The sequence below is a fragment of the Vulpes lagopus genome, chromosome 13 (genome assembly GCF_018345385.1).
Source record: "Vulpes lagopus strain Blue_001 chromosome 13, ASM1834538v1, whole genome shotgun sequence".
Lineage (NCBI taxonomy): Eukaryota > Metazoa > Chordata > Mammalia > Carnivora > Canidae > Vulpes > Vulpes lagopus.
Window position 1 is genome coordinate 21,044,402 of NC_054836.1, and position 27,207 is coordinate 21,071,608.

General features: G+C 41.1%; 1 protein-coding gene across 2 annotated transcripts in view; it reads right to left on the reverse strand.

Annotated features, from left to right (window-relative positions):
• The window catches only part of SLC25A13 (solute carrier family 25 member 13), a 185,364-nt gene that overhangs the window by 35,691 nt on the left and 122,466 nt on the right, over window positions 1-27,207 (reverse strand). For both annotated transcript variants that reach the window (XM_041727316.1, XM_041727314.1), the window contains exons 12-13: window positions 19,622-19,674; window positions 17,741-17,821 (exon numbers count right to left, since the gene is read on the reverse strand). In XM_041727316.1, coding sequence (XP_041583250.1) covers window positions 17,741-17,821; window positions 19,622-19,674 — 134 coding nt within the window. The remainder of the gene's footprint in view (window positions 1-17,740; window positions 17,822-19,621; window positions 19,675-27,207) is intronic.

Here is a 27,207-nt window from a genome sequence, read left to right on the forward strand (position 1 = left end):
GAAAGCTATTGTTTCTTCCCTTAAAAAATCAGGTCCATCATCAAACACCATTTTATGGAGTCACATATCCTTATAATTTTATTTATGCATTACCTGTGTATAGATTGCTCTTTTCATATAAGATAAATGTCCAAGTAGTAAAAATATGCATTAAACGAATATGGCCCAAACTTTGAGCAATGTGTGTTATTTCATTCCAGCAGCGGCTGGGTACCCCACCATCAAGATCAACAGTGGAAATCTTTAAAGCGGACTATAAGGGAAATTTTAAGCTAGTTATTTTGAAGCTAAGCTCATATTTTTATTATAAGCAATTAGATAGTTTCTCACGGTACTTGAACTTGTTATTCCTTGTCACAAATATACTAAAATTTTATCCAAACTAAGGTTGATGCAGAGTATAGTTAAAAATCTTTATTACAGAGTGATGTTACCACATGAGACCACAGACATGGTGCTATTTTATAACTCAGAAGGTACCATCATGGTAACAACAAGCTTAATTTGGATGAATACTGTCCAAAACTTCTTGCTAGATCCTCTGACACCACTAACCAATGTATGTGCCCTCACAGAATGGCCAGTACTAATCAACATTGGCTACAAGGATGATCTGGGAAGTATAATTTATAACACCAGGAGGAAAAAATTAGACACAACGTAAATATCCAACACAAAAGGAAGAATTATATGAATCTTAGTATGTCATGCAATGAGATACTATACTGCTAATAAAAATATTGTGGAAAATGTTCAATATATACACTGGGAAATAAAAACTCTCATGCTTAAATGTATGTACAGCTTTCCCCCCATTATCTCTTACCATTGTGTAGAGAATACACCAGTGTAGTGTTTTTGAGGTGGTAAGATTACAAGTGGTTTATTTTCTTTTCTGCTATATTTTTTATTTCTTCTATATAGATCATATATTACTTCTATAAAGAAAAAACAAATACCTCTACATAACTTATCTAATATACATAGCCAATATTAACCAAAAAAAGGCAAAGAAATATGTTCACACATTAATTCTCTATAAATCAAACTGCTTTACAATTTTTACCAACTTGGTATCTTAAGACCCACTTGTCCTTAAAAACAGACCAAGTTTTCCCCTCTCTCCACACATTGCAACTGTTTAGAAGGCAGCAGGACTGTCTGGTGTCTTGACTGCCACACTCACCACCCCTCCTTACTTCCTGGTTTCACCCATCACCTTTGGCTCTCCTAGGTGACTGTCAGGAAGTGGGCCAAACAATCCTGGTAGAAAAAAAACCCTAGGTTGGAGTCAAGAAAAGGCCCAAGAAAGGCCCTTGTAAAGTGGGAAGGAGAGCGTGAGGGGACATGCCCAGAGGCCAGTGTGTTCTTCTGGTCCACCCAAACATGTGGCTCCCTCTTCTCTGTGGCCATGCTTTGCTCCCACACTGCCATGACTGGCAGGTAGGCAGGAAGGCCAACCTGCAGCCTGTCTATGGTCCTTTAGTACTGGGTGGGTTTGCACCTGAACTGTTCCACAAGACATGAAAGGAGTTAAGGTTGGCCGATGGAAGAGAGGAAATGGATCTGGCTTAGCAACAGCACCAATGGCATGGTGAGGACTGTGTTGGTGCTTCTTGACCCAAGCTCTTGAGTTGCAGAAATGAATAAAAATTAAGTATTTAAAAAATCATTTTATCGGAGCAGAACTGCTGAGGAAGATTTGCTGAGTTGGAATCAGTCTGAGGCTGATTTGTAAAAGCTCAAAAGTGGGTAAGAGCCATCTCTATTAGGGGCAGATGGAAACCAGTCTGTGTACATTGATCTTGGAGAATAGCACAGGAACGCAAAGCATACTCGTCAGACACTACCAACAGTGGGTGGGGAGGCAGCTGTGCATCCCCTGTGCAGACTGAGTCCCAGTCCCTAGTCATCAAACCACCTCACTTAATACGAGGCTCAAAGAGATGACGAATGGACCGCAGCCAGCACGGTGCTTGAAATACAGTAGTGACTCCAAACACGTTTCTCTTCAGGTCTCCTAATGTGTGGGTCTCCTCCCTGGCTGCATGATACAGTCACTCGCAGAGTTTTGAAAAGTAGTGACTTAGAAATCCTATTCCAGACAAATAAGAAATTCTGCAACTGCCCTTTCAAAAACTGTTCCTATGTGATAAAGATGTGCAGTGAGAATTGAGAATCACTTCACTGTGTCACCTCCACGATCCCTTTGAATTCTGAGAGGCTGCTTGACAGGTTTACTTATAGCTATGATTTCTAATTCCAGTTCTCCACTTTCTTTCAGAGAGCAAATTTTATGTTTTACATGTGACCTCACAACAAACTTTTTATACATATCCAAGTGGTGCCATTGTTAAAGGTACAATTGTTAGGTACAGAATTGCTGTCTTATCTGTTCTCCCATCTCTTATCTGTATCCCCCATACTTGTAAGAGTTCACGTTATATACAAAATAAGAACTTAATACTCAATTCTCTGACTCCAAGCCAATCAATAGATACCAATTCTTTTAGCACAGCAGAGTGAATTCTAATCACTAAGGACGATGCAAAAGTCAAATCCACTTCAGATTGCTGCAGGGAACAGACACAGTGGAAAGAAAGTGTAGGGATACTGAGAAGAAGTGATGTGTTCCTTGCCTCTGGTTGGGCTCAGAAAGAAAGAGCTTACAGACTCAAAGTGGCACATTACAGAGGTTCTGAAGATGAATCGGTCCTTTGGAGTTAAGCTAGAAGGAAATGAGAGACTCCAAGGCACCAAGAGACGATGCTTATCATCAGATGCACAGTGTCTGAGCATCGCCATGACTTGATCACTGAGCGGCACGCCGGCTGTTGCTCCCCCGGCTCCCGGCCTATTGTCCATTCACAGTGCCTCACCCCTGTCCCTCCTCTGTGAGATGAAAGAGAGCTGAATCTGAGGACCGCCAACAGGAACACCTATTGTATATGATGTCTTTGTGGCCCTCACCACTTGAGAGACCTGGCTGTGTAAAGACGCTGCTGTGTGTGCCTGTGGAATTTTGTCAACAAATACTTCCCTGTGACTTTCCGGAGTCTGTGGCAAGTAGAACAGGTGAAGATTTTCTATACTGGAACTGGCTCTGTGTGCACATTATATTTACTGTGTGCACAGTGACTTGTCTACAGGTTTCCTTGCATGCTCCTTCTTACTGAAACCTTAAGTTGCTACCAAGCATGTGGATCCATCTAAAAAGAAACACATGTATTCACGGCAGACTCATTCACATCATAAATATTCACCGCATATTTATAAGCAATCGTGCTCAAAGTTTGTCCTAAGAACTCTAAGGACACAAGGTGAGTGAGAAAGCATTCCTGTTCTCAAGGAGCTTGAAATAGGAGTGAAGTAATAAATATTCATGAAGCACCCATCATTGGCTACTGAGGTGTTGCTGTGCATGTGTTACCTAGCTTCGGCCCACTCAGAGGGATTTTTTCCAGATTTTACATAAGAGAAAATTGAGGCATAAAAGATAAAAGAAACTGTTAAGGGCTGAATTGTGTTCCAACAACACTCCTCTACTGAAGTAAAAACCCTCAGTAGCTCAGAGGGAGACTGTAGTTAGGGCCTTTACAAAGGTAGTTAAGCTAAGACAAGGTCATATGGGTGGACCTCACTCTGATATAACTGCTGTCCTACCTCAGTAAGAGGCAACTGAGATATGGACACAAATGTGCACAGAGAAGGACCAGGAGCGGACACAGTGAGAAGGCAGCCATCATCAAGCCAAGGAGAGAGGCCTTGAGAGAAACCAACCCCGCTGACAGCTTGGACTTCTAGCCTTCACAAATGTGAGAAAATAAATTCATGTTGTTTAAGTCACCCAGTCTGTGGTACCCTGTCGTGATAGAGCTAGCAAGCTTATACAGCATTTCCACACGGCTACACAGCCAGCAAGCAAAGGATTTTCTACTGGTTCCAATAAATACATGCCTTATGAACAGGAAAAAAAAAAAAGGCACATGGAAAAAGGTAATTATAATATACAAGAAGAGCTAAGGTCCAGACAAATTGCCATGGCAATTCAAAGGAGGGCAAGATTTCTGCTGGGTGGGATAATGTGGGGAGGTGGTACGGCATATAAGAAAATAACACATCAGCTGGTGACTGTGTGCAATTAGGATTTAGCTAATCCAGGCAGAGAATGGCGCAAAGGCACGGTGACAAGGGCCTGCCACACTTACAGGGCAGAGACCCAGCACCACATCTGTACAGTGAAATTTTAATAAGAATGATAATTATGATGAGATCAACATTATCATCCACTAGCATTTATTGGGTGCTTACTAGGTACCAGCATTATGCTAAGAGCTTTGTAAGAATTCTCCCTTTTGGACCATCCTCATAATATAAGGAGGGTAATATTATGCCAGTTCTATAAGTGAGCAAAATAAAACTGAAAGGGTGAATGAAGGAACTTATGTAACCTGCCAGGGATCACAAAGCTAGTGAGGTGCAGCCTGTATTCAAAGCAGACCTGCTGGAAGCCAGACACACACACTACTTATCACTGCATATCCTGGCAGCACAGCAGGACCGACCAGTTGCTTGCACGTGGCATGCAGGAGACTATGAGAGACTATGAGAGAGGACGGCTGAAGACCATTGAGGCCTGTCCCCAAACGTAACTCTAAACACTAGGGTTACCCTTGCAGATGGCACCTTCCTGTGCATGTGTGGTAGGAGGAGAGCAGGTTCTAAATAAAATGTAGGAGCTGGAGAGTCCTTCTAATTCTAAAATACTTGTTACCGAAAAATGGTTAATCCTGTCCTGTTATGGGTGCTGGTTAAATGGCAATGGCTAGATAACTAGCACAGCATTCACCATACTCTGTCGATGGGACTGGTTTCTGCACTTACATTCAGGTGTGGACTGGCCCCAACACTAGCAAATCATTATGGAAATGAGCACCATGGGTCACAAAAGGAACGGAGACAGAGGCTAGGTTGGGCGTAGCACAAAAGTTCCCCACTGCTGAAAAAGAGGCACAGTGCGCATTCTTCTGACCAGGTAGCAAGACTGCTATGAGGAAAGCAACACAAATGCCCTTCCCATCCAAGATCAACTTGTTTTAGACCTTTAAGACTGTCCCAAGCATGTGTCGGATGCCCCTTTCGCTACCGATGTAAATCAAAGCTCGTGTCTCCGGGACAGTTTTAGTGGTTGTGATTCCTGTCTATGATTCATGATCTTCATAATTCACCTTTGCATCCAGGAGGGCTGAGAGGAACAAGGAAGGGACATGGGACTGTGGAAGCTACAACTATGTCAGCATGAAGCCCAAGCACGAAGCCTCTCAAATGAACAGGGCTCTATCGACACAAAGCATCATCATTTCCAAATGCTCTAATTTTTCATATGACACACTCCTCATGGCTCAAAGTAAAATTACAGGTTTTTTTCCCTCTAATACCTCCTCTCTGATATGGGTTGGAGAGTCTGCAAAGAACCTGAAACATGGCTTCCATCACTGTTTCTGCTCACTGACCTGATGCTACTATAAGCTTGATTTCTTCTTCCCGCTCACAATTTTGTCACCTAAATTCCTCTTGTCAAATGTTATGTAATGATGATGTTCGTTGTTAACACTTCTGATGCGGCATAGGTAATTTTATTGTGGGAAGTGATGCATATACTCTTTAAAAAAACTTCGAGCAATCAAATATTTAGAGAGGCAACATACTTTAGGACCCTACTGCACTGCCCCATTTCTCCAAGTACTCCAAGGACAGTGACCTTCACATAAAGTGATCCTAACGTAGTTTAGGTCCAATAATTGTGAACAAGTAGGTTTTAAAGTTATATGCCTTAAAAATGACTTGCCCAGGCTATCTGCTTATTATCAAGCTACAGAAAAGAGCCAGAGCTGAAACACATTACCTAAAACATTGGTTCAGGAGCTCATGTTCAAAATTCCCCAGGATCCACCTTCTTTCACCCATCAGGAATTGAACAAGCCTTTCTCTAAAGTTTCTTTCCTAACTTAGCTAATATTCTCAAACATTCTTTCTTGGGACCTGGAGAGTCAAATCAAAAGAACTCACAAGATGAAAAAACATGCTTTCATATGATCTGCACCCTCACAAGCCATTCTAGGCAACAGTCTTGAGCATATTCAGAAACTATTAACAGTCTTGCATTTGAAAAAAAAAAAAAATCAATCCTGTCATCAATCTGCTGTCCACAGAAAACATAGTGGTGTATTTTTTTTTTAACGTAGCGCAATTCCTGCTAGATTTCAAACTAAAAGCATTAAATATAACTGTATTTAATCACCTCCTTTTAATTTGAATTCACATGGTAGATACTTATAGCTACTTAAAAAATTAAGTGGCAAAATGTATATGAAGAATGTGTATCTTGATATTTTAATTATGCTCAATTGAATGTACTTAGATTTAAAGTGCTTTTCACAAATGACATGTGCTAAGAATATCTAATTGCACACTGACATTCTAAAATGTGTGCTTACATGTGTCAAAAATAGATTAATATGAAGTTATGGAATATGGCTTTTTTAAACTAAAACCCAAATACATTATTTTGATTATTTGGATACAAATAAAATTGTACCTATAAAAAAAGTCTACACTAGTAAATGCCTAATGATGCACACTGCATATAAAATGAATGTGCAAGTGATGACAGTATTTGATATTTAGATAAACTGAAAAACAAAGATTTCTTAAGCTTGAAATCTAAGCTTTAAGATATTTTCGATTTAATCTCTTACTAACTCAATGCTACATGGAGACATGAAAATAATTTGTATGTAGTATAGGTATTACTGTCCTGTATAAAGATCACGGTGGGGGATACCTGGGTGGCTCAGCTGGTTAAGTGTCCAACTCCTGATTTCAGCTCAGGTTAGGTTCTCAAGGTCATGAGATCGAGCCCTGGATCAACTCTGCACTCAGTGGGGAGTCTGCTTGAGAGTCTCTCTCCCTCCTACCCTTCCTTTCTCCCCCTCCCCCTTTTTTCCTCTCTCCCAAAAAAGAAAGATCACAGGGAGGTCCCTGGCTGGCTCAGTGAAGCACATGACTCTTGATCTCAGGGTCATGAGTTTGAGCCCTACATTGGGCACAGAGCTTACTTTAAAAAACAAATAACAAAGGTAAAAAATATATATATATTCAGAAAATAGCAGTGGATGAAATACATTAAAATACAGTACCTGACAGGAGTCAGGTACTTTGCAATACTGAAGACAGGAATTCAACAATCTCACTTCAAATGTGAGGGGGCATGAGGCCAAGAGGCCCCTCACCCTCTATCCAGCTCTGAACGGACAGTGCTGGGCCCAGTGCCCACAGGAGAGGTCATCACTCTGCTACAACCAGAAATTGAGTCTTCCGTGCAAGTTGAAAAAAGAACCTTTAGTGCAACCCCTAGTGTTATAGGCTAAATTGTGTCCATCCAATATGCTTATGTTGAAGACCTAACCCTATACACCTCAGATTGTGACTGTACTTGGAAACAGGCCATTAGAGAGGTAATTAAGGTAAAATGAGGTCATATGGGTGAGCCCTAGCTCTGTATGACTGGAACCTGTAGGGGTGATTAAAACGCAGGCAACACACAGACTGAGGGGAGGCATGTGAAGACACAGCAAGAAGATGGCCAACCACAAGTAAAGAGCAGAAGCTTCAGAAGAAAACCAAACCTGTAGATACCCTGATCTGGGACTTCTGGTTCTAAGTGTGAGAAAATAAATTTCTATTACTTAAACCCTGCAGTCTGTGGCATTTTGTTATGGCTGCCATAGCAAACATATGCCTAGTTAAGGCTATCTGACTAAATGTATATCTCTAAGCATGACACACTACAGGATCTTCTCCTTTGATTTGGTATGTAAATTAAGCTGTTTGTAAAAAAATCTATAACTAGACTATTACAAAATCTTAAAAGAGAATAGATTCTCATCACTTATTTTTGAAAGACACCAAATGGAAATTTGATTCTTAATTTCTTAACTATATAGCAAGGTGGGAAAAGGGGCTATGCTGTTTACACATTTTACAAGTTTCATATTTTCAACTTCATAGGATTTTAATACGCCTATAGAAGCCTAGCCAAGAAACCAAAGTGGAATCTGTTTGACTGACATTAAAAAGCAATTAAGTTGCAGACCTGTCAAATATGCTCACATTTGGGCTCTGCCTGTGATACGTGTCTATTTTGACTACTACTACCAGAATCATGTAATGATTTACAGACCTTCAATGTCTAAAGTACCTTAACTGTATGAAAGCTGTAGCCCAATCTTTCTTTGTATTTTCACATAATCACAAATCCCTCCCCGACTTATTAGATAACCAGAAGGATGGTCTAATGTTTGAACTGTGTTGAGCCAAACAAGGTTGAGACTTGGCCATAGAAGGAAAAGAAAGAAAATAGAAAAGAGACAACAGGTTGTCTCAAGGGTCTCTCATCAGCTGGGGCTTGCCCCTAGTATAAGATGACATTCCTGAGCCACTAAAGGGCAGCCCTTAGCTAGGCAGGCCATCCTGATGAACTCTGAGTGCCTTCAGGCAGCTCTTTTATTTGTGCTCCAAGTTCAGAGCAAGTCTGGAGAAAGGGCTTTCCTAGAAGGAGCCAGGCAGCAGATTTCTTACTCCAGTCTGCTGCCTCAGTCTCATGTTTCAGAAGACCTTCTGGCCACCCTGTGATGAGCCTTCCTCCTGGGCTTCCTGGAGAAGCCTCCAACTTAGATACTGTCCTGGTTAGCATTTTTTGCTACTTATTGGCTCTTTTGTTTTTTTTTAGAGTTGTTCCAGGTTTACAAATAAATTTCCCATCTACCCGCTGCCCTCCCTGCCATGCAAGCCTCTCCACTCTCAACACTCCCACCAGGGTGCTGCACTTGTTACAAGTGAAGTACCTACACCAGCACACCAGGATCACCCAAAGTCCATAGTGCACCTTACAGTTTCACTCTTGGTGCATTCTAGGGGCTTGGACAAATGTATAATGACATCTATCCACCACAATAATATCACACAGAGTATTTTCACTGTCCTAAAAATCCTCTGAACGCTGCCTATTCATTTCTCTACCCCTCCCACACCCCTAGCAACTACTGATCTTTTTACTGTCTCCATAGCTTTGGCCTTTCCAGAATGTCCTGTCTATTCTGGATTCTATGTTGGAATCATGTAGTATAAAGTCTTTCCAGATTGGCTTCCTTTACTTACTAACATGCATTTAAGGTTCTTCCAAGTCTCTTCACGGCTCCATAGCTCATTTCTTGTTAGACTCAATAATATCCCTTTGTCTGGAAGGACCACAGTTTATTTATCCATTCAGCTACTGAAGGACATCTTGGTTTCTTCCAAGTCTTGGCAGCTAGATATAACCCTGCTCTAAGTATTCTTGTGCAGATTTTTGTTAAAAACAGAAGTTTTCAATTCCTCTGGGTAAATACCAAGGACTGCAAATGCCGGATCTTATAGTTTAGTTTTGTAAGAAACCTCAAAACTATGTTCCAAAGTGACTGTTCCATTTTGCATTGCCATCAACAATGAATTAGAGTTCATTCTGCTCCACACACTCATTAGCATGCTGTCAGTATTTCGGATTTCAGCCATTCTAATAGGTGTGCAGAGGGATCTCAGTGTTAGTCTGCTCTGTCTTAAAGCCACTCTTTCATATAATTCCCTCATGATTCTGACGTGATCATTTCACATATTAAACATTCAATAAAACCCTTTCTATTATCAACATAAACAATAAATAAGCTATATCACATGAGAGACTCCTAACTCTAGGAAATGAACAGAGGGTGGTAGAAGGGGAGGTGGGCAGGGGGATGGGGTGACTGGGTGACAGGCACAGAGTGGGGCACTTGACGGGATGAGCACTGGGTTTTATACTATATGTTGGCAAATCGAACTCCAATAAAAAAATATACAAAAAAATAAGTTATATCAAATACCCCAGGTGTTTTGTATTTATTCTGCTCCTAGGATTCTATATATATTTAGGGGTTGGAATGAAGACAAAATAAATAGAACCTTTTTAATGGTTGGTTCCTTTACTGAGGTATGGGAAACATTTCTTATGAAACATCCTGGGTATGAATTTGTAGGCATGTTATAGTGCTCCCTAAAGTCCATCATTTTCTTCACATTCTGATCCCTGAAGTTATTGCCTCTTCAAATGACTTCTGTATCTAAGTTAATAGCATCCAGTATATTATATCACTACCCTACATATACCACCCTCATTATCAACACCTTCTTAGTCAAGCATTTATTCAATCAATAAATATTTTTAAACCTCTCTCAATATGTCAGACACAATGCTAGGCACCCAGGCATAACAGTGAGACATGGGTCCTATCCTCAGCATTTGTTCAGGCAATCATTTACCCATGATCCCTAGGATGTAATGAGCTGACAGCACAAAGTTACACTTTAGGAAGAGCTCCTAAAGTGGCAAAGCTAGACCATACATGACAAACATAACAGGTGCTACTTAATACCTGACAGTCTCTAAGCCTTAGAGTCAACAGAGTGGACGGAAAGGGATGAAACGGATGGATAAGTTAAGAAAACTTACATAATTAGAATTGAAGAATAATGACCAGTTTCTTTTGCTTTGTTTTCTACCTTAGCTTTAATATGGCCATTTTTTTCATAATTAAAAAGCGCAATTATAACATATATTGAAATAAACAAAATGTGATATGGTCTTGACTAAAATATGTATTTGGTTCAATTTTAAGTTTGTAAATGAATGAAAAGTAATACAAATAAAAATAAAGCTTATGAAAGCAAAAAATAACTTAATTTACTTCAATCTTATTGGAAGTCATTTATCAAACCAGAAAACTGCCACTGACAAATGAGGAAGGAAGGGAGGGAGGGAAAAGAGAAGAAGGGAAGGAGGGAAGAAATAAAGAACACAAGGAAGGGAGGGAGGAAGACTGATTTACAATATGGGCTTAACATTTTTGGGGGTATGCAAAAAGACCTCCCAGAGAATATTCCAAATAATAACAGTGATAACCTCTGAAAATAATGTAACTAACCATTAGATTTTCATTAAACTACAAGTTTAATGAAATAAGGGTGCAACCATTAAAAAAATAATAACCTTGTTTCCACAGCATCATTATAATGCATAATAAATCCTGGCTACTTGACAGGTCACATAGAAGCAACCTCACAGAAACTGAACTTAATGATTGAGGCTCGTAGCATTCTATATTTATAAGTAGGGTATGTGCACAGACACCTGCACACATAAATAAAACTTCTGTCTTAAGAAAACTACACTGTGAGACCACATCTCCACAGAAAACCCTGAGAAGAGAAAGCCTGCAAGAGTAGGACTTAAATCCACTTCAGGCAACCTAACTCACCAGCTGATCATCAGAGCATATATGTTCATTTTAGGAGGAAGTTTTTTCCCTGGTTTTATATGATTTGGTTTGAAACCTCAAGGGATTTCAAGCTCGATCATAAATTTTGGGTAAATTTTATGACAAAAGTATATACATTATTATTCAAGGGATACTTAAGAATTCAAGCTAAATACAAGAAGTATTTGAATGCATTTACAGATGTTGAAACAAATGATTTGTTATGCAAAGTTATTAATATCTGTGGGGGGTGGGTCATGATTCAAGGCTGATCTATAGCCTGGCACACAAAGCTGACACTTGCTAATCAAATTTCCTCTCTTAATTAAACAAAAAACAAAACAAAATACCAAATGAGCTACTTGCACTAATCAGCTGGGGCTGATGATGAAAAGAAGCTGAGGGTCATCTATTAAGGACAGAGGCCAGATGGCCAGCAAGAACATGAAGGAAATTCTTGAAGAAGTCAACACCATGAAGAAGACAAGAAATGGATCAGCAAAATAAAAAGTTACCCAGAACACTGACAATGCCAAATGCTGGCAAGGACATGGAGCAATAGAAACTCTCAATTGTTGCTGGTAGAAATGGCAAATGATACAGCCACTTTGGAAGACAAGTTTGGAGGTTTCTTACAAAACTAAACATACTCTTAACATAAGATCCAAAAACTGTACTCCTTGATTATCTACTCAAAGGAGTCAAAAATTTACATTTTCAACAAAAACCTGGACAAGGATATTTATAGCAGTCTTATATATATATATATATATATATATTTTTTTTTTTTTTTAGCAGTCTTATTTATAATTGCCCAAACCCGGAAGAAAGTAAGATGTTCTTCAGCAGGAGAATGAATAAGTAAGCTACTGGTAAATCCAGACAAAGGAATATAATTGAATCTAAAGAGAAATGATTTATCGAGCCAAGAAAGACACAGAGGAACCTTAAATGATATTTCTACATAAAAGAAAACAATCTGGAAAGGCTGCATACTATATGATTCCAACTCTAGGACATTCTGGAAAAGGGAAACTACGAAGACAGCAAAAAGATGAGTGGGAGAGTACAGATGAATAGGCAGAGCACAGAGAATTTTTAGCACTGTGAAAATACTCTGATTATTAGTATGACAGATAAATGTTACTACACATTTGTCCAAACACACAATGTACAACACCATGAATGAACTGTAAGGTAAACTATGGATACTGAATAATGTAAGTTCATCAATTGTAATAAATATACCACTCTGCTGGGGGATGCTGATAGTGGTGGAGTTTATGCAGCTTCTGCCCAGAACTCTTAGAAATCCTCCTTTGGGGAAGCCCCCTTTAGAATCAAGCTGTCAAGGTTTGAAAAGCCCAAGCTACGCGTGAAGCCACAGCAGGTGCTCTGGACAACAGACTCACTGGCATCACTGCCAGTCACTTGTGGCTGAGTTCCTGTTCATCTCTCCCCTTTTCTTCCACCCCTAGTACTCTCCTACTCATCTTTTTGCTGTCTTCATAGTTTCCATTTTCCAGAATGTCCTAGAGTTGGAATCATATAGTATGCAGCCTTTCCAGCTGCTATCTGCCTATAAACACATGCAGATCACAAATGAGAAGTGCCCAGCTGAACTCAATCTACCTATTGAAACAAAAGAAACAAAACTGGTGTTTGAGGCCACCAAGTTTTAGAATGACTTGCTATACAGCAGTAGATAACAAGAACACCTCTCCTCCTCAATGATGGAAGAAACGCTGAAATCACTCCCGTTAGGAAGCAGTGGGGACAGTAAGGCAGGTAGGGAGCATGTGTGTTGGCAGCGGGGAGGGTTGTAACTTTAAATCCAGTTAGTTTGGGCAAGAGTTTAAATGGTGAGATTGAAAAAAGGACATTAGTCTAAGGAAGAAACTCCAAGTTACAAAAAATTGGTCAAATACTCTGTCGCAATTATATCTATATAAAATCCTATAAATCCACATCTATCACAGGCATGTTCACTGTCACATTATAATACGTGAATGCAATATTCCCATTTACTGTTCTTTTCTTGCAAGCAAAGGACATGAGTTGCACCAGTGGGAAAAAAATGCAAAGCCACTAATGTAAGAATCATAAGCTGTTCCTATAGAATGAAGCCTCCAAAAGCAAACACTTATATTGCTTAGGGATATATCTATAAAAAGTATAAAGACATTCATGGAAATGAAAATCACCAATTTTGGGACAGGGTTATCTCCTGGGAGATGAGGGAGGGAAAATCTATTGTGTCAGAAATACAAGGGTCTCCAGCAACATTTGTCAAGTCTGATGTCTTAAGCTAAGTGGTAGACACATCAGTGTCTGCACCCGGTTTTTTAAATAATAAAGATTAACTTCAACTGAATGTGATGCAAAAAAGGTAAGCGATAAAAACTTGGCTCAAACATGGTATCTGATACACAGCTATACAAACAGGCATAAAAATATGCATATGGGAATCATCATAATAATGGGAATACAGGCAACAATGATAAGAATGATAAGGCCATACTTGTAGGGGGCTGCAGTTAAGATTGCTCTTCATGTATAGTCTCACTAACCCCTTTCCAACCAGTGATGTGAACACATCAATTATTTTTGCCACTTAAAATGAGTATAAACTCTTATAAATATTAAAACAAATACACACAAATGCACACGTGTGTGTTGGTGTGTAGGGACCTCAAAAGAAAAAAATACCATAGGCCTACTGTCAAAGGACCGTTGTTCAAAAAAGCATGTTTACTTGTCTTTCTAAAACTTATCACAGAGGGACACCTGGGTGGCTCAGCGGTTGAACTGCTGCCTTCGGCCTAGGGCGTGACCCTTGGGTTCCAGGATCAAGTCCCGCATTGGGCTCCCTTTGTGGAGCCTGCTTCTCCCTCAGCCTGTGTCTCTGCCTCTCTCTCTCTGTGTGTGTGTGCGTCTCTCATTAATAAAAAGAATCTTAAAATTTTTTTTTAAATTAAAAAAGGAAAATTATCACAGAATGCTATTATTTTCTATTGGTAGGCAAATAATGTTTACTAAATATGAGCTTTAAAAGAGAGAGGTTCATACTTGGTCACTTTTTTTTTCCTGGTGAGTATTATTTCTTTTCATTTCAGTGTAGATTTATTTTCATGTCAAATAAGTTACTCACTCATCATATTTATATTCTCCCTGAAACCAGTCATGGCACCACTAGTATTTCCTTATCTGAGGACTTGTTAAGACCAAAGGATCAAAAACTGAAGAGCCCAGATCCCTTGGGATTTTGACCCTCTAATTCACTAGATGCAGAGAAGACAGTCAATACACACTTACTCTGCTGAATTAAGGACTGCTGCTTACAGACCATATGGCATTACCTGTGTTATGGCTAAGTAGCAGCAACACAACAATAATAACATGGTGAGAGAGAATGTTGGTTTTTAAGTTCGCTGCGAACCTACTTGGAAATGGGTAGTGACGGGCCCCTTTCTCCTCTGCTACATCTACTGTGAGTTCTGCCGTCAATGGCAATGACCCCTGATCACGTCGCCCTCCAGGCACTGAGTTTCTGACCCAAGAAGGGGAAAGATAAAAAGAAACAGAAGGTATCCATGTATTTTGTGCAGGGATGCCTGAGGATCCTCGGTCTCCGTCAAAACTCCTACAACTACTAACCCAGTGTGGTGCATAGTAAACCACTGTATGGAAAACACAAAAGCACAAAGAACTTTTCAGACTTACAGTTTGTAAATCCCTGGCCCGGCATCTTAGTTTGGTCTTGAGCTGTGCTGGATATATCACTACTGTTAGATGTCAATCTATAAAAAGGCTTAGAAAACTGAAGTCAAATTTTTAACAGTGCTCTAAACCAAAACTATGCTCAGTGCAAATAATGACTTTAAAAATAAAGTCAGGTTTGACCCTTTCATATACATCAAAGAAATAGAAGATTTTTTAAGCTCTTTAGTTACAGATTTTGCCATAATCAAAAATAATGAATGGGATTAATTTTATTCTTTCTTTCTAAAATCTTCTTCCAAACTTATCATTGTGACCGCTTTTCCAAACCAATGTAATAAAACAGACTTAAATTAGTTTTGCCAAGTGCCGCGAACGTCTTGAAAGACCTGTGTATTTTCCCTGTTTTTGTAGAAAATAGATGATAAAACAGAAAAAGCTTTCTTCAAAGAAATGAGAAGCTTCAGTTACAAGCGAAAAGTCAGCCATGTGTACTAATTCTCAGGAATGATGAAGCAAGGGGAGCTCCCAGGGACTTAAAAGTCAATGCCTGGCATGCATGGGTGAACTGAGAAGGGGAGCTGGTCACGTGACACAATCTTTCAAAGCCCTTTGTATTTACTCCCAATTGGAAAGACGAGGCTGTAGAACCCACGAGGACCTTCTAAGGTGTGTGTCTGGCTCTGAGGGCAGGAAAACTCTTGTCGCAGCAAAGCAAGATGCTGCTGCTTTAAAAACACACTGAAAATGGGATCCTCCATCTCACTGCACAGACAGCTGAATGAAGGGCCTGAAATTTTTGCTACCTACAGAATTGTTCGCTTGAAAATTAAACTCTTACTTCTTAAAGCAGTGTTGGTGGGAGGTGGGGAGGCAAAATAGGAGACTTGAAACACCAAGGACCACAGTCTACCTACCTTTGAGATGAAGGATGGCAAACCTCATTTCACAGATATTTTAAGTAGCTGTAAAGCCCAAGTGGCTCCAATTTTAAGCCCATGTTTAGATCAGGTTTGAAGAAGGGCTGCACCTCTTTACAGTAACAAGGCACTACTTCTGATGCCAATCTGTGCTTTGTGTTTGAAATGGGCGACCACAGACAAGAAAACAAGACCACCTACAGCAGACGATACATGCCACAACCCATCTCCCAGACCCGTGTGCAGGCAAAATGTTTTCATTAAAAAGATAATAAACCTCCAGATTATTGCCAAAATCTTGAGCAGCATCACATAATTAATTTCACATTTTAAATTCTTACAGAGATACATAATCATGTCTTTTCAAGCAGGTTTAAAACCTGACTTTTTAAGAAAAATGAACCCACCTGACCTACAGAAACACCTTGCTATCTCAGGTCCTGTGCAACCAGTCTGGAGGCCAGGCCAGAGACAGCCCATGGACATGCCACTTTAATACTAGAAAACCTAGTTACTCAAACGGACACTACTATTGTTTCAAATGAATAGTACTTACCAGAAAGAGCAGCTTCCTCACCTCCTAATAATATTCTTTTTGATTATTATGTGTCCTCTTTATTTAGAATAAAGCTTCCCTTTTTCCATCCTGAATGCTCCTAAAGTTACAGGACAGGGGGACCCTACTTGGCCATCTACGACAGGTCAGTGATCAAACAGAAAGAAATCAGCAAGAGCCAAATTCCATCTATCTCTTAAGAATTACCAGGACTAGAACTTCTTAGCTCCTGCTACATTTAAGGAACTCCCATTCAAAGTCAGACAGAACAATAAGCCCTTTCCAAACAAAGGTTTAATATTCTCAGGTGTTTGCCCAGCATCTAAATGCAATGATTTTCAAGATTATTTTATGAATACCATTTCCTGCACAGAACAAGCTAATTAAAAAAATAAGTGACCTCATCTTTCTTATAAGAAAAGAAACAGGTTTAGATGGAAAATATACCAATATTGTATTGCCCTAGTGATCAAAGCCCGTTTATTTAACCAACCTTATCTTTAAATAGCGCCAGTCTTTGTAGAAGAATTTAATTTACTTAAAGTATTTGCATTCACATGAACAAACCTGTACATGAGATAAAATGAGACATCATGTTTTGCTGAGCTTAAGAACAAGATGCAGGTTGTTCATCCATATAAAGAAATACTCATTCCAAGCAGTTTCAACAATGCGAAGCATACTCAGCCAGTTATTTCCCAGCATCCTTCTTCTAGAAGCACAGGGAAGCTCGAGGAGGTGCTGGGACTTGTAAAGTAAAGCAAAGCAGAGAGCTATGGCTGCCAACTCCAAACTACACATTTTAGTGCCTGACCCAGCAGAGGGTGCCGTGAGGAAAGAATGTACTACAAATTAACATTAGAAAAAGGTGAGCAAAGATTCTTTGAAAGGCCAAACACTTCTGCCACAAATGACTTCTGTTGCAGAACCAACTGAAAGCAATGACGAATTTAACAGGCATGACTTAACAGGCAGTAAGATCAGAAACATTTTACCCTTCCATCTCAGGAATAGTTCTTGTGCCCTAGAAGCCTCTGCCCTTGCACAGGATCTGTGGTTGAACAGAAGCCTTAGTCCACATTAGGTTGCCACAGTGGGGATACACACGTGAAACAAGTCTTTTCAACACAGAGTTCTGCAAAAAAGGTACTTACACAGCCTCCGGCAAGAATTTCTGCTGCAAGTGGGACCGAACCATCTTTGCGCATAAATTTATCCCTCACAAAATCATTCACCTTGAAGAAAAATATTTATAGAAGCTGATGAAAAATATAAAGTCATTAAACACATATAAATATATAGCTGCAAATACGTTCTTCTCTTCTGTCCGTATACTGAAGTAATCATAACTGAATAAATTAAGGATCTTAAAGAATTTGAGAAGTGTCCTTAATAGCACATATGTAGTTTTTAAAAGGTGAATACATAAGTATGCCTGATGTTTCTGGGAGAAACTGAAAGATAGATGGCTTAGGGGTGCCTGGCTGGCTCGGGTCAGTGGAGTGTGAGACTCTTGATCTCCAGGTTGTGTGAGTTCCAGCGTGACACTGGGTGTAGCAATTATTGGGGGGGTGGGGGGGGGGGGAGAGGGCAGCCCAGGCGGCTCAGCGGTTGAGCGCCACCTTCGGCCCAGGGTGTGATCCTAGAGACCAGGGATCAAGTCCCAGGTCAGGCTCCCTGCATGGAGCCTGCTTCTCCCTCTGCCTTTGTCTCTGCTGCTCTTTCTCTCTGTCTTTCATGAATACATTTTTTAAAAATTCTAAAAAAAAAAAGTCTTATAAAAAAAAGAATAGATGGCTTGCTTATAAGCTTAAAATGCTTATATTACAATAGCATAAGAGAGACATTTTGACATGAGGGACAAGAAAACATATGTTTTATAAGTTAATAAACTGGTTTACAGAGTGATTAAAAATCACTTTCAAATCCACTAACAAAATTTAATCTAAAGCAAAACTCATCATTGAGACAAAGTTGTTAAAGCAGACTTTTCAGCAATTCAGGGTGCCTGAGTGGTTCCGTCGTTTAAGTATCTGCCTTCTGCTCAGGTCATGATCCCGGGTCCTGGGATCGAGGAGCCCTCTTGGGCTCCCTGCTCAGTGAGGAGCCTGCTTCTCCCTCTGCCATGGCCCCATTGTGCCCGACACTCCACCCCACTTGTGTTCTCTTGTGCTCTCACTCTTAAATAAAATTAAAAAAAAAAAAAAAGATTCAATATCTAAGAATTCTCAACATCAGTAATATTAATTTGAGTATAATAAACTCAAATTGTTATTTACTTCAAGCAGTCTTAAAAATCAGTCATGTTTTTGGAAGATATAACAACACAGTAAAAGAATTTTAGGCATCAAGGCTACAGAGATCAATCTAAAAGTAGTGTTTAACTTCCTGGGGCTTTATGACCTTTGTAATATAACGGCAGCACCTGTCACATTCTACAAACTTCCTGAATATCTCCCATCTGTCATATGAGAGCGTAACACTGGATCAAGGATCAACTTCAACTAGAACTCAGACCCCTGAACAGGTGGCCTGGCAGATGCTTATAGAATATACCCGATACACGAATTCTATAAACACATGTTACTAAGCTTTAGAATCAGAAAAAATCTGGTTTTGAGTTCCTAACCTTCCACCCATGAATTGCGTGGACTAAATCCTGTGGGCCTCAGTTTCCTTATCTGTAAACTCTGGATCCCACTTTGCTTAAGATTAAACAATAACAGGTCATCCATGTAATGTACCAAATATGGTAGGGATGTTGGTAAATTTAGCTGCAGCTGCTGCCACTTTGGTGGTGGTGGTGGTGATGGTGGTAGCAGCCACCACAACTCTTGTTCAAATATAGCATTACATTTTTGAACGTTCAGTGTTCAATGGAGGACAGTGAAATGCTGTGTGTGATAAGTGCCCTAGGTTCGAGTTAGCTAGCACCTTGAGGAAATACAAACCTGCTATTTCCCATAAGAATATCTGCTAGGTTCCTGAGTGTGTGCAAACTCCCTGCATAAGCATCATCAACTCAAAAGACTTACTGTAAGTTTTATGGCCTTCTCTGGGGCAACTCCCAATAACTGTGGCAACAGACCTAAAAAACAACAAAAAGTAGAAGTATATTAAATAAATTACCATTAACTAAACAAATCAACAGCTCTAAAGAGGGGATCACCATCTGAACACTGGGTCAATCTTTGCTGTAATTTTCTGCTATTACTTTTAATGAGAATATGCGAAATGGAATGTGTAAGTACAAATGCGTCTAAAAGCCACATCAGGCCCAAGTAAATTCCCTCTTATATTCTGGGTCGTTTGCACGTTGGATAAATCAACATTATTAGTGATATAGGAAATCTCATTATTCTGTAAGTTTGTTCTTTTTCCTCCTGCCTCTTAAATAAGTTAAACAAGTGTACTTTAGTGAATATATCATTTTTTTCTAATACCTTTCTCCTCTCCCTACACCCGAAGGCCCACAGTTTAGTCATTCATTCATTTAGCAACTATGACTTGGTATTAAGCACAAGACAAACAAAGTTCTTGGTCTGATTAGTCTCAGACAGAAGGGAGGGAGAGGCTGTTCTGAAGAGGTGACAATTGGGGTAAGATGTACTTCCGGAAGGGGAACAGATAAGGCAAAGAACACAGAGTAGGAACAAGGCTGGTGTGCTCAAAAATGAGGGTGAACACTGGTGAGCCACCTTGCAAAAAAGGCATGAAGAGTGGCACAGGAGGGGGCCGAGTGCTACAGCTACATCATAGGCCAGGATCCTGAGCTTGGTAACATTCTAAGTTAGATGAGAAGTAATTACAAGCCTCAATCAGGAGAGTGCTACACTAATTCATTTTTTAAAAAGACTACTCTGGCTGCTATGTGGAAAAAAGACAGGACATACGAATAGATGGATGTGTGTGTGTGCCTGTGTGTATGTGTGTAGGTACGCACACATGTCAGGAAAGGAGACAGAGAAAGAAAAACTGGTTTGGTGTGAATACCTAGGGAGAGAGGAAACCTGGGGAGAGCAACAGCTTTCAGGTGAGAAGTGATAAAAAGCTGTTTGAAACGTGTTGAGTGGGAATTATGTATTGGAGCACAGGAGGAAGATGCCTTTGACAGGAAAGGGTTGCTTCTGGGAAAGGCACTCACAACAGGATCAGGCCTATATATATATATATGTAAACTAAAAAATGTTATAATTTTCATTTGTTCTAAGAAAATACAATCAAAGGCAGATGCCTTTTCTTGGAAATACACAGTGAGCTAACCCTGAGGATCAGAACATACTGTTTCCCATGTCATCCTGCCATCTTTGAGAGGGACTTCACAGTGTCAGCCTTGGTCAGTAAAGACAATTTTGTAATCCATCAACATAAGAAGGTCCACTTGCAATCTCTTCTGAGAGACCAGTCTGGCATACACCGTCATCCTAAGCCTGTGGCCAAAAGTCCCTAGCCTGAGGGCAGTCTGTGTACAGCCCACAGATGCATTTTATTGAGAAGCACAAGGTTTCCAACAGAACATGAGCTTATTGTGAGAGATGTAAAGACAGACAGAGGGACACCTGGGTGGCTCAGTGGCTGAGCATCTGCCTTCAGCTCAAGGCATAGTCCCGGGGTCCTAGGATCAAGTCCCGCATCGGGCTCCCCTCAAGGAGCCTGCTTCTCTCTCTGCTTATGTCTCTGCCTCTCTGTGTCTCTCATGAATAAATAAATAAAATCTTAAAAAAAAAAAAAAAAAAGACAGACTGGTCAATGGACAGATCAATCAGACAGCTCTGGACAGAATGTTCTAACATTCTGGCAATCTGCTTCAGCTGGATGAGTCTCTGCCTTTTAGGACCCAACTATCAGTTCTCCAAGGTCCCCCTACTCCCTAATGCATTGAAAACAATGGTCATTCATCATTTTTCTTGCTCTGTTGCTATCTTCACAGAAATGTTTTTCTGTGCCTCTGGTGCTACAAAAAGCACAAACGGCTTCATGTTTTAGAAAAAAATGGGAGGACACTCATTTCATTGTGGAATTCAATGATAAGGATGCTGATGCTAATGAAAATGTTCTTTAAACACAGCTGACCTAAAAATAGCTATGTTGTGTCAAACACGACCTTAAGCACTTTACTGACTCATTTAATCCTTATAACCACTCTGCAGAGAGGAAACTGAGGCATAGAGATTCATCTGTTCTGAATCACCCAGCTGATAAATGGTGAGGGTGGGCTTCGAACCTGAGCCTTCTTCCTCAAGAGTCCATGCTTATACACAACACTCATTTGTTCTGTGCTCCATGGCAAATGTGTATCTCCTTCTCACACCTCGCCTCCTTTCTTCACGTACATAACCTGCCTGGATCCTAGAAACATTGGAGGTTACAAAGTCTTCTCAAGGCTGCCATCTCTGGAGCCTGCTTCACCCCAGACCCACAGTTGATCACACAAGAATAAGACACTTAAAACACGTGCAGGCCATGAGTCCAGCAACCTGGGCCTTATGAGCTAGTAGCCTTAAGTGGAGCTAGCCAGTTGGGAATCTTTGCCCAGGAGGGTAACAGAGTCCTCAGAGTGAAGAGCACAGTCAGTACAGAGGCACAGACGAAGTAGATACCCTGCAGAGTAGGGAGTGCGGCTGGCTGAAACCCTAGATTGGCTAATGCCTCAATGGAGCAAGAGGAACATGATGATAAGAAAAGGGAGTGGAAAGGCAGAGAAGAGAACATGAAGCCAATGCAACAAAGACACCAAAGAAAGAGCAGACAGCCCATGAAGGGTGCGCAGGTAGGAGTGGCTTTGACCATCTTCTGATCCCTATGAGGCCAGGTTCCAGGAATATTCCTGCCCTGGAATCACTGTATCTCCTCTTCTTTCTCTCTCGACTATACTCTTAACAAAACTCTGCTCTCACTAGTTGGAGAAGGGCTATGTTCTTATAACTGAAACGACCCAAAGCAGCACAGAATACAGGAATATGCAACTATCTGAGCCAAGCAAGTGCTCTTATTCAAAGTAAGCATTCCCTCCTCCTAAACTACATTCCCTTAGGAATTTACGGTCTCTAATCTGAGAAGAGAGGCTTTGTTATTACTATATGGAAGGATACTTACTTACTTTCTACAGGTAAAATATCAGAATGAGCTGTTTTACTACACCTTAACATTTACAATATCCATTTTACTCTGTTTGTGGGTCAAGTACCAAAATGTTTAAATATTTACTTGCTAGATATATTTTTCTCATCATTAAATTGTAGACCCAAACCATGGATGGGTTGAAAGCACTGTGATTTATAGGATGATCTCTTGTCTCTATAACTATCCCATGACAGTCTTTTAAAATGACTAATAAAAAACAGCCCTCAGAGCCAAATGACTGCGGTGCTGGACACAATCACTTCAGCCAGCCTTTTAAGCTATCGAGATTTGTCTCTCACTATAAATTTAGTAATGTACCATGAACAGAAAAAACAAAACCAAACCAAAGAGAAAACCCTGTATTTAAGACTAAATATAGGGCAGCAAATATTTATTTGTTCAGCAAACATTTACCAAGTGCCTTCTGAGCGCCTGGGACTGGAAGGAAGTAGGATGGACGGGATAGGGTCTGTGCTGCCCCCAGGAGAAATTCTCAGTGTAGAAGAAAAGGAAACCCTACGTGTCTCTATGTGCTTAAGAGGAGATAAAGCACCAAAAAATAGAGAAGTACTGTAACCCAGAAGCATCAGAGAACTACGAGCATATAGTGGAGAGAACCAGTTTCCCGCAGGAGGGAGGACAGCACTGGAGAGGAGGAGGCACTAGAGCCAGACCTGAAAGGAAAGGTAGAGGTTCACTGGAGAAGAGACATGGGTAGGTGCCAAAATCTCAAGACCTTGGCACAATAAGGATTGGGACAAGATCACTGAGGGCTGTGGCTGGATCCCAGACCTGATGCTAAGTAACTATCGGAGTGACAGTGACAATGGCCAGGATTTGGGGGCACTTCCTGCATGTCAGGCACTATTCTACGAGCTTTATGTGGAGTCACACATTTAATCCACACAAGTCAAAACAGTAACTCAATATAAGTTATTTTTATCCCATCAGCAGAAACCAAAAGAGACTTTAAGGAGCCTGCCAAAGGAGACACTCAGCTAGCAGAGGGGGAGAATGGATTCACTCCAGGTGGTCTGGCCATAGGGGGTACTCTTTTTTTTTTTTTTAATTTTATTTATTTATTCATGAGAGACAGAGAGAGGCAGAGACATGGGTGGAGGGAGAAGCAGGTTCCCTGAGGGGAGCCCGATGCGGGACTCGATCCCCAGACCCCAGGATCACAACCTGAGCCGAAGGCAGACACTCAACTGCTGAGCCACCCAGGTGCCACCATAGGGGATACCCCTATCTGGTGCACTGTACTGCTTCTCTCCCAAGTCACACGGAGGAGCTTGGGCCAAATCCTGTAGCCAGGGGGGTGGCTTTGAAAGTCAAGAGTCAAGTTCAAAAAGTATAAAGTTTTAGAGGCAGGTGAAAGACAGGTGGGAAGGTCGGAGCTCTGTGGCAGGGAGAATAATCGAGAGGTTAAAGCAACATAATCAGAGGCCGTAAGTTTCACTAATGAATAACTTCAACTCAGTAAGAATAAAACCAAAGTACAGATCCATTCCCAAGACTTGGGCCAGATGTTGGCCCGTGGGGAGGCAGTGGATGAGGACTGTTCTTGTGGTGACTGCCCTGGCTAAATGGGGAAACAAAGGTGTCCGTGGACTAGAAGCTGAGCACCACTATAGACATGGGCCTTGACATCCTCGGCCTGGGGTAAATGCCCTTTGGAAAGGAGCATGATCTGTGGACAATGAAAAGTCACAGAAGTGGGGATTTCACTAACCTTCCTGGTTCCCTGACTTCAGGGATAGTAGGTGGCAGTGGGGAGGACGGGAGAAATGGATGTGGCTCAGTAATGCCTAGAACAGCCAATCCTGTTATGGTACTTCAACAAGATCACACTGAAGTTTAAAGTACATATATGTCTGACATCTGGGTAACTCAGCAGAAAATTTAGGCTTCTAATAGGAGATGTTTCTGTTGGATTCTGGAAACTCATTTTAACAGAGAATGGATGTGTGTGTTGTTTCTGACTTGTCAAAACAGCAGTCTATTTTCCAACTGCCTCAAATGAAATTTATTAGTGTGGTTAGTTTTCTAATCTTCTCATTTTAGTTCAGCTCCATCAGCACATGTGGCAATGCTTCCTTGGCAAACTTTACCAGAAGGCTGCTAATGCGAGAAAAGATTTACAGGGTACAATATTAATATAGTATTTGGTCTTCAAATTTCATAGGTTTGAGATATAAATCACACTATCCCCTCTGATCCCAGTCTCAACGAGAACTGAACTTGAGGTGTGGGATGTAAGCCCACCTTGGGAACCTCCAACCTGAGTTGGAGGCACCCCAAAAAGAGGTCCCTGGGAGCAGTGTGCTGGAACAGAAGGCTACTATGCTATTCTTTACTTAGAACCTTTTAGAAATATAATTCTAAATCTCAGAGTTGGAAGGTACTCTGAAAGAAACTCATTAATAATGCTGGCCTAATTGAAGCAATTTATTTCCAATGTCTTGGCAGCAACATGAATGAGCTGGAGCCTGGGCTTTGGAGGTTGACAGACCTGGGCTGGAATCCTAGGTCGGTACCGCTTTCATGCTGAGTGATCTTGGAATGTTAGTCTTTGAACTCTAGGTTCCTCACTGGTAAATCAAGGATGCTAATGATGACTCAGTGGTTTATTATGGTAATTATATGAGTAAATGTGTACAAAGAGCTAGACACTATTCACAACCTCCATTGTGCATTCAAAAATGTGATGTTTCTATCTGTTCAAGGCATGTCCTTGATTCTCTTTCCTGCTTACAAGAGGCAATTCTGCCTGAATAATGTTCAAAGTCCAGAGTTCAGCATGGAGTATAATGCTGTCCACAGAGCATTATGCCTATCCTTCGAAGAGCCATCCCCAAGATGTGAGAGCACACCTGGTCAGAGAGTACCTAGTGGCCCTGCTTATTACTCTGTGCAAAGATAAGGAAGTAGCACAGACATTAACAACACGTCTTTACATTTTTAAGTTAAAATAAAATGTTTCTGTAAACAAAGAAGTTAAACACTGCTCAACCTCTGATGATAAGCGACTCTTTACACAATGTAATTTCTACTCCGTGGCAGAAGAGCCAGGTGATTAAGAGTGTGGAGTCTGGATCCAGGATGCTAGGTCTGCATGCTGATTCTGTTATCCCTTAGCTGTGTAACTGGGGCAACCTAACCCCATCTCTTTGGACCTTAGTTTCTATGTATATAAAATGGAAAACAGTATCATCTTCATGGGGTAGTTCTGAAGGTGAAATGAGTTCATATACATAAAGCCCTCCATGTACACAGAAAGTCCGACAGAAGTGACTTTTGTTGTTGTTTGCTTTTGTCTTCATCAGTATCACCATCATCGCCATCCTCTTCCTTCACAGAAACTGGAATCTGGAGAGCTTGTCCCAAGTCCGTAAGTGTTTGGTGACTCTGCAGTGAGTTGAATTTATTCAGCCCCCTTGTGCTCAGCATTTCCCTGGTCCCTCTACTAGACTTACTGCTCCAACTTTCTTCTTTACTCTGTTAAGGCTTTTCTTCTGGCCCAGACTGTTCCAAAACTTTTCTCTGGGCTCCGCTTGGCATCGGGCTAGGACCTGGCACTGACCAGCCCTCTCACACAACCAAAAGGAGGTGGAGGTGTGGTAGGCATCCACATCATGCCTCCCCACCTCTCTCTCCAGGTTCCGAGTATCAGGCTCTTCTTCTTTTTTTTTTTTTTTAATTTGTATTTACTTATGATAGTCACACACACACACACACACACACACACAGAGAGAGAGAGAGAGAGAGAGAGAGAGAGAGAGGCAGAGACACAGGCAGAGGGAGAAGCAGGCTCCATGCACCGGGAGCCCGATGTGGGACTCGATCCCGGGTCTCCAGGATTGTGCCCTGGGCCAAAGGCAGGCACCAAACCGCTGCGCCACCCAGGGATCCCTGTATCAGGCTCTTCTAACATTGGGCACTGGAAGGTGGCAGGACCAACTTGTTAGTTAGCAGCTGGTAATCAAATCAGAGTCCAGGCACATGTGGGGCACTGGGCTTATTAGGCAGAGCAGTCAGTTGGGAGCCAGGCTGACAGCCACATATAGTGGCTATCCCCAAACAGCACCCTGGACAAGACAGGCAGGAGCACAGATGTCGAAGGGTCAGCCACGACAAGGAAGAAACTCTGTAACTAAAGCAGCTTCTCTGTCTCAGGGCAGACAAAAACACGCTCAAGAGTGGCTAGCATGGTCCTGAGGAAGGGAATGCCAAGCATGTCAAATGGGGTAGGAGGCATTTGGGGTACAGTCTGGCAGGGGAAATGAGTGCATAAATGATCCCTATTCCTCTAGCGAAAGGCACATGAAGCACTTTTTTGTGTTATCTAATTTCAACCCAGAGGAAACCCCTCCGATGTTAAATTCTTAGCCTCCTGACCTCCCCTACAGAGGCCCCTACACTTGCCCTCATCCTCCCAGAGAGCCCGCCTTGCTTTCAACATCAGATTATCCTTCATTCTGGAGCTATCAGCACTCTG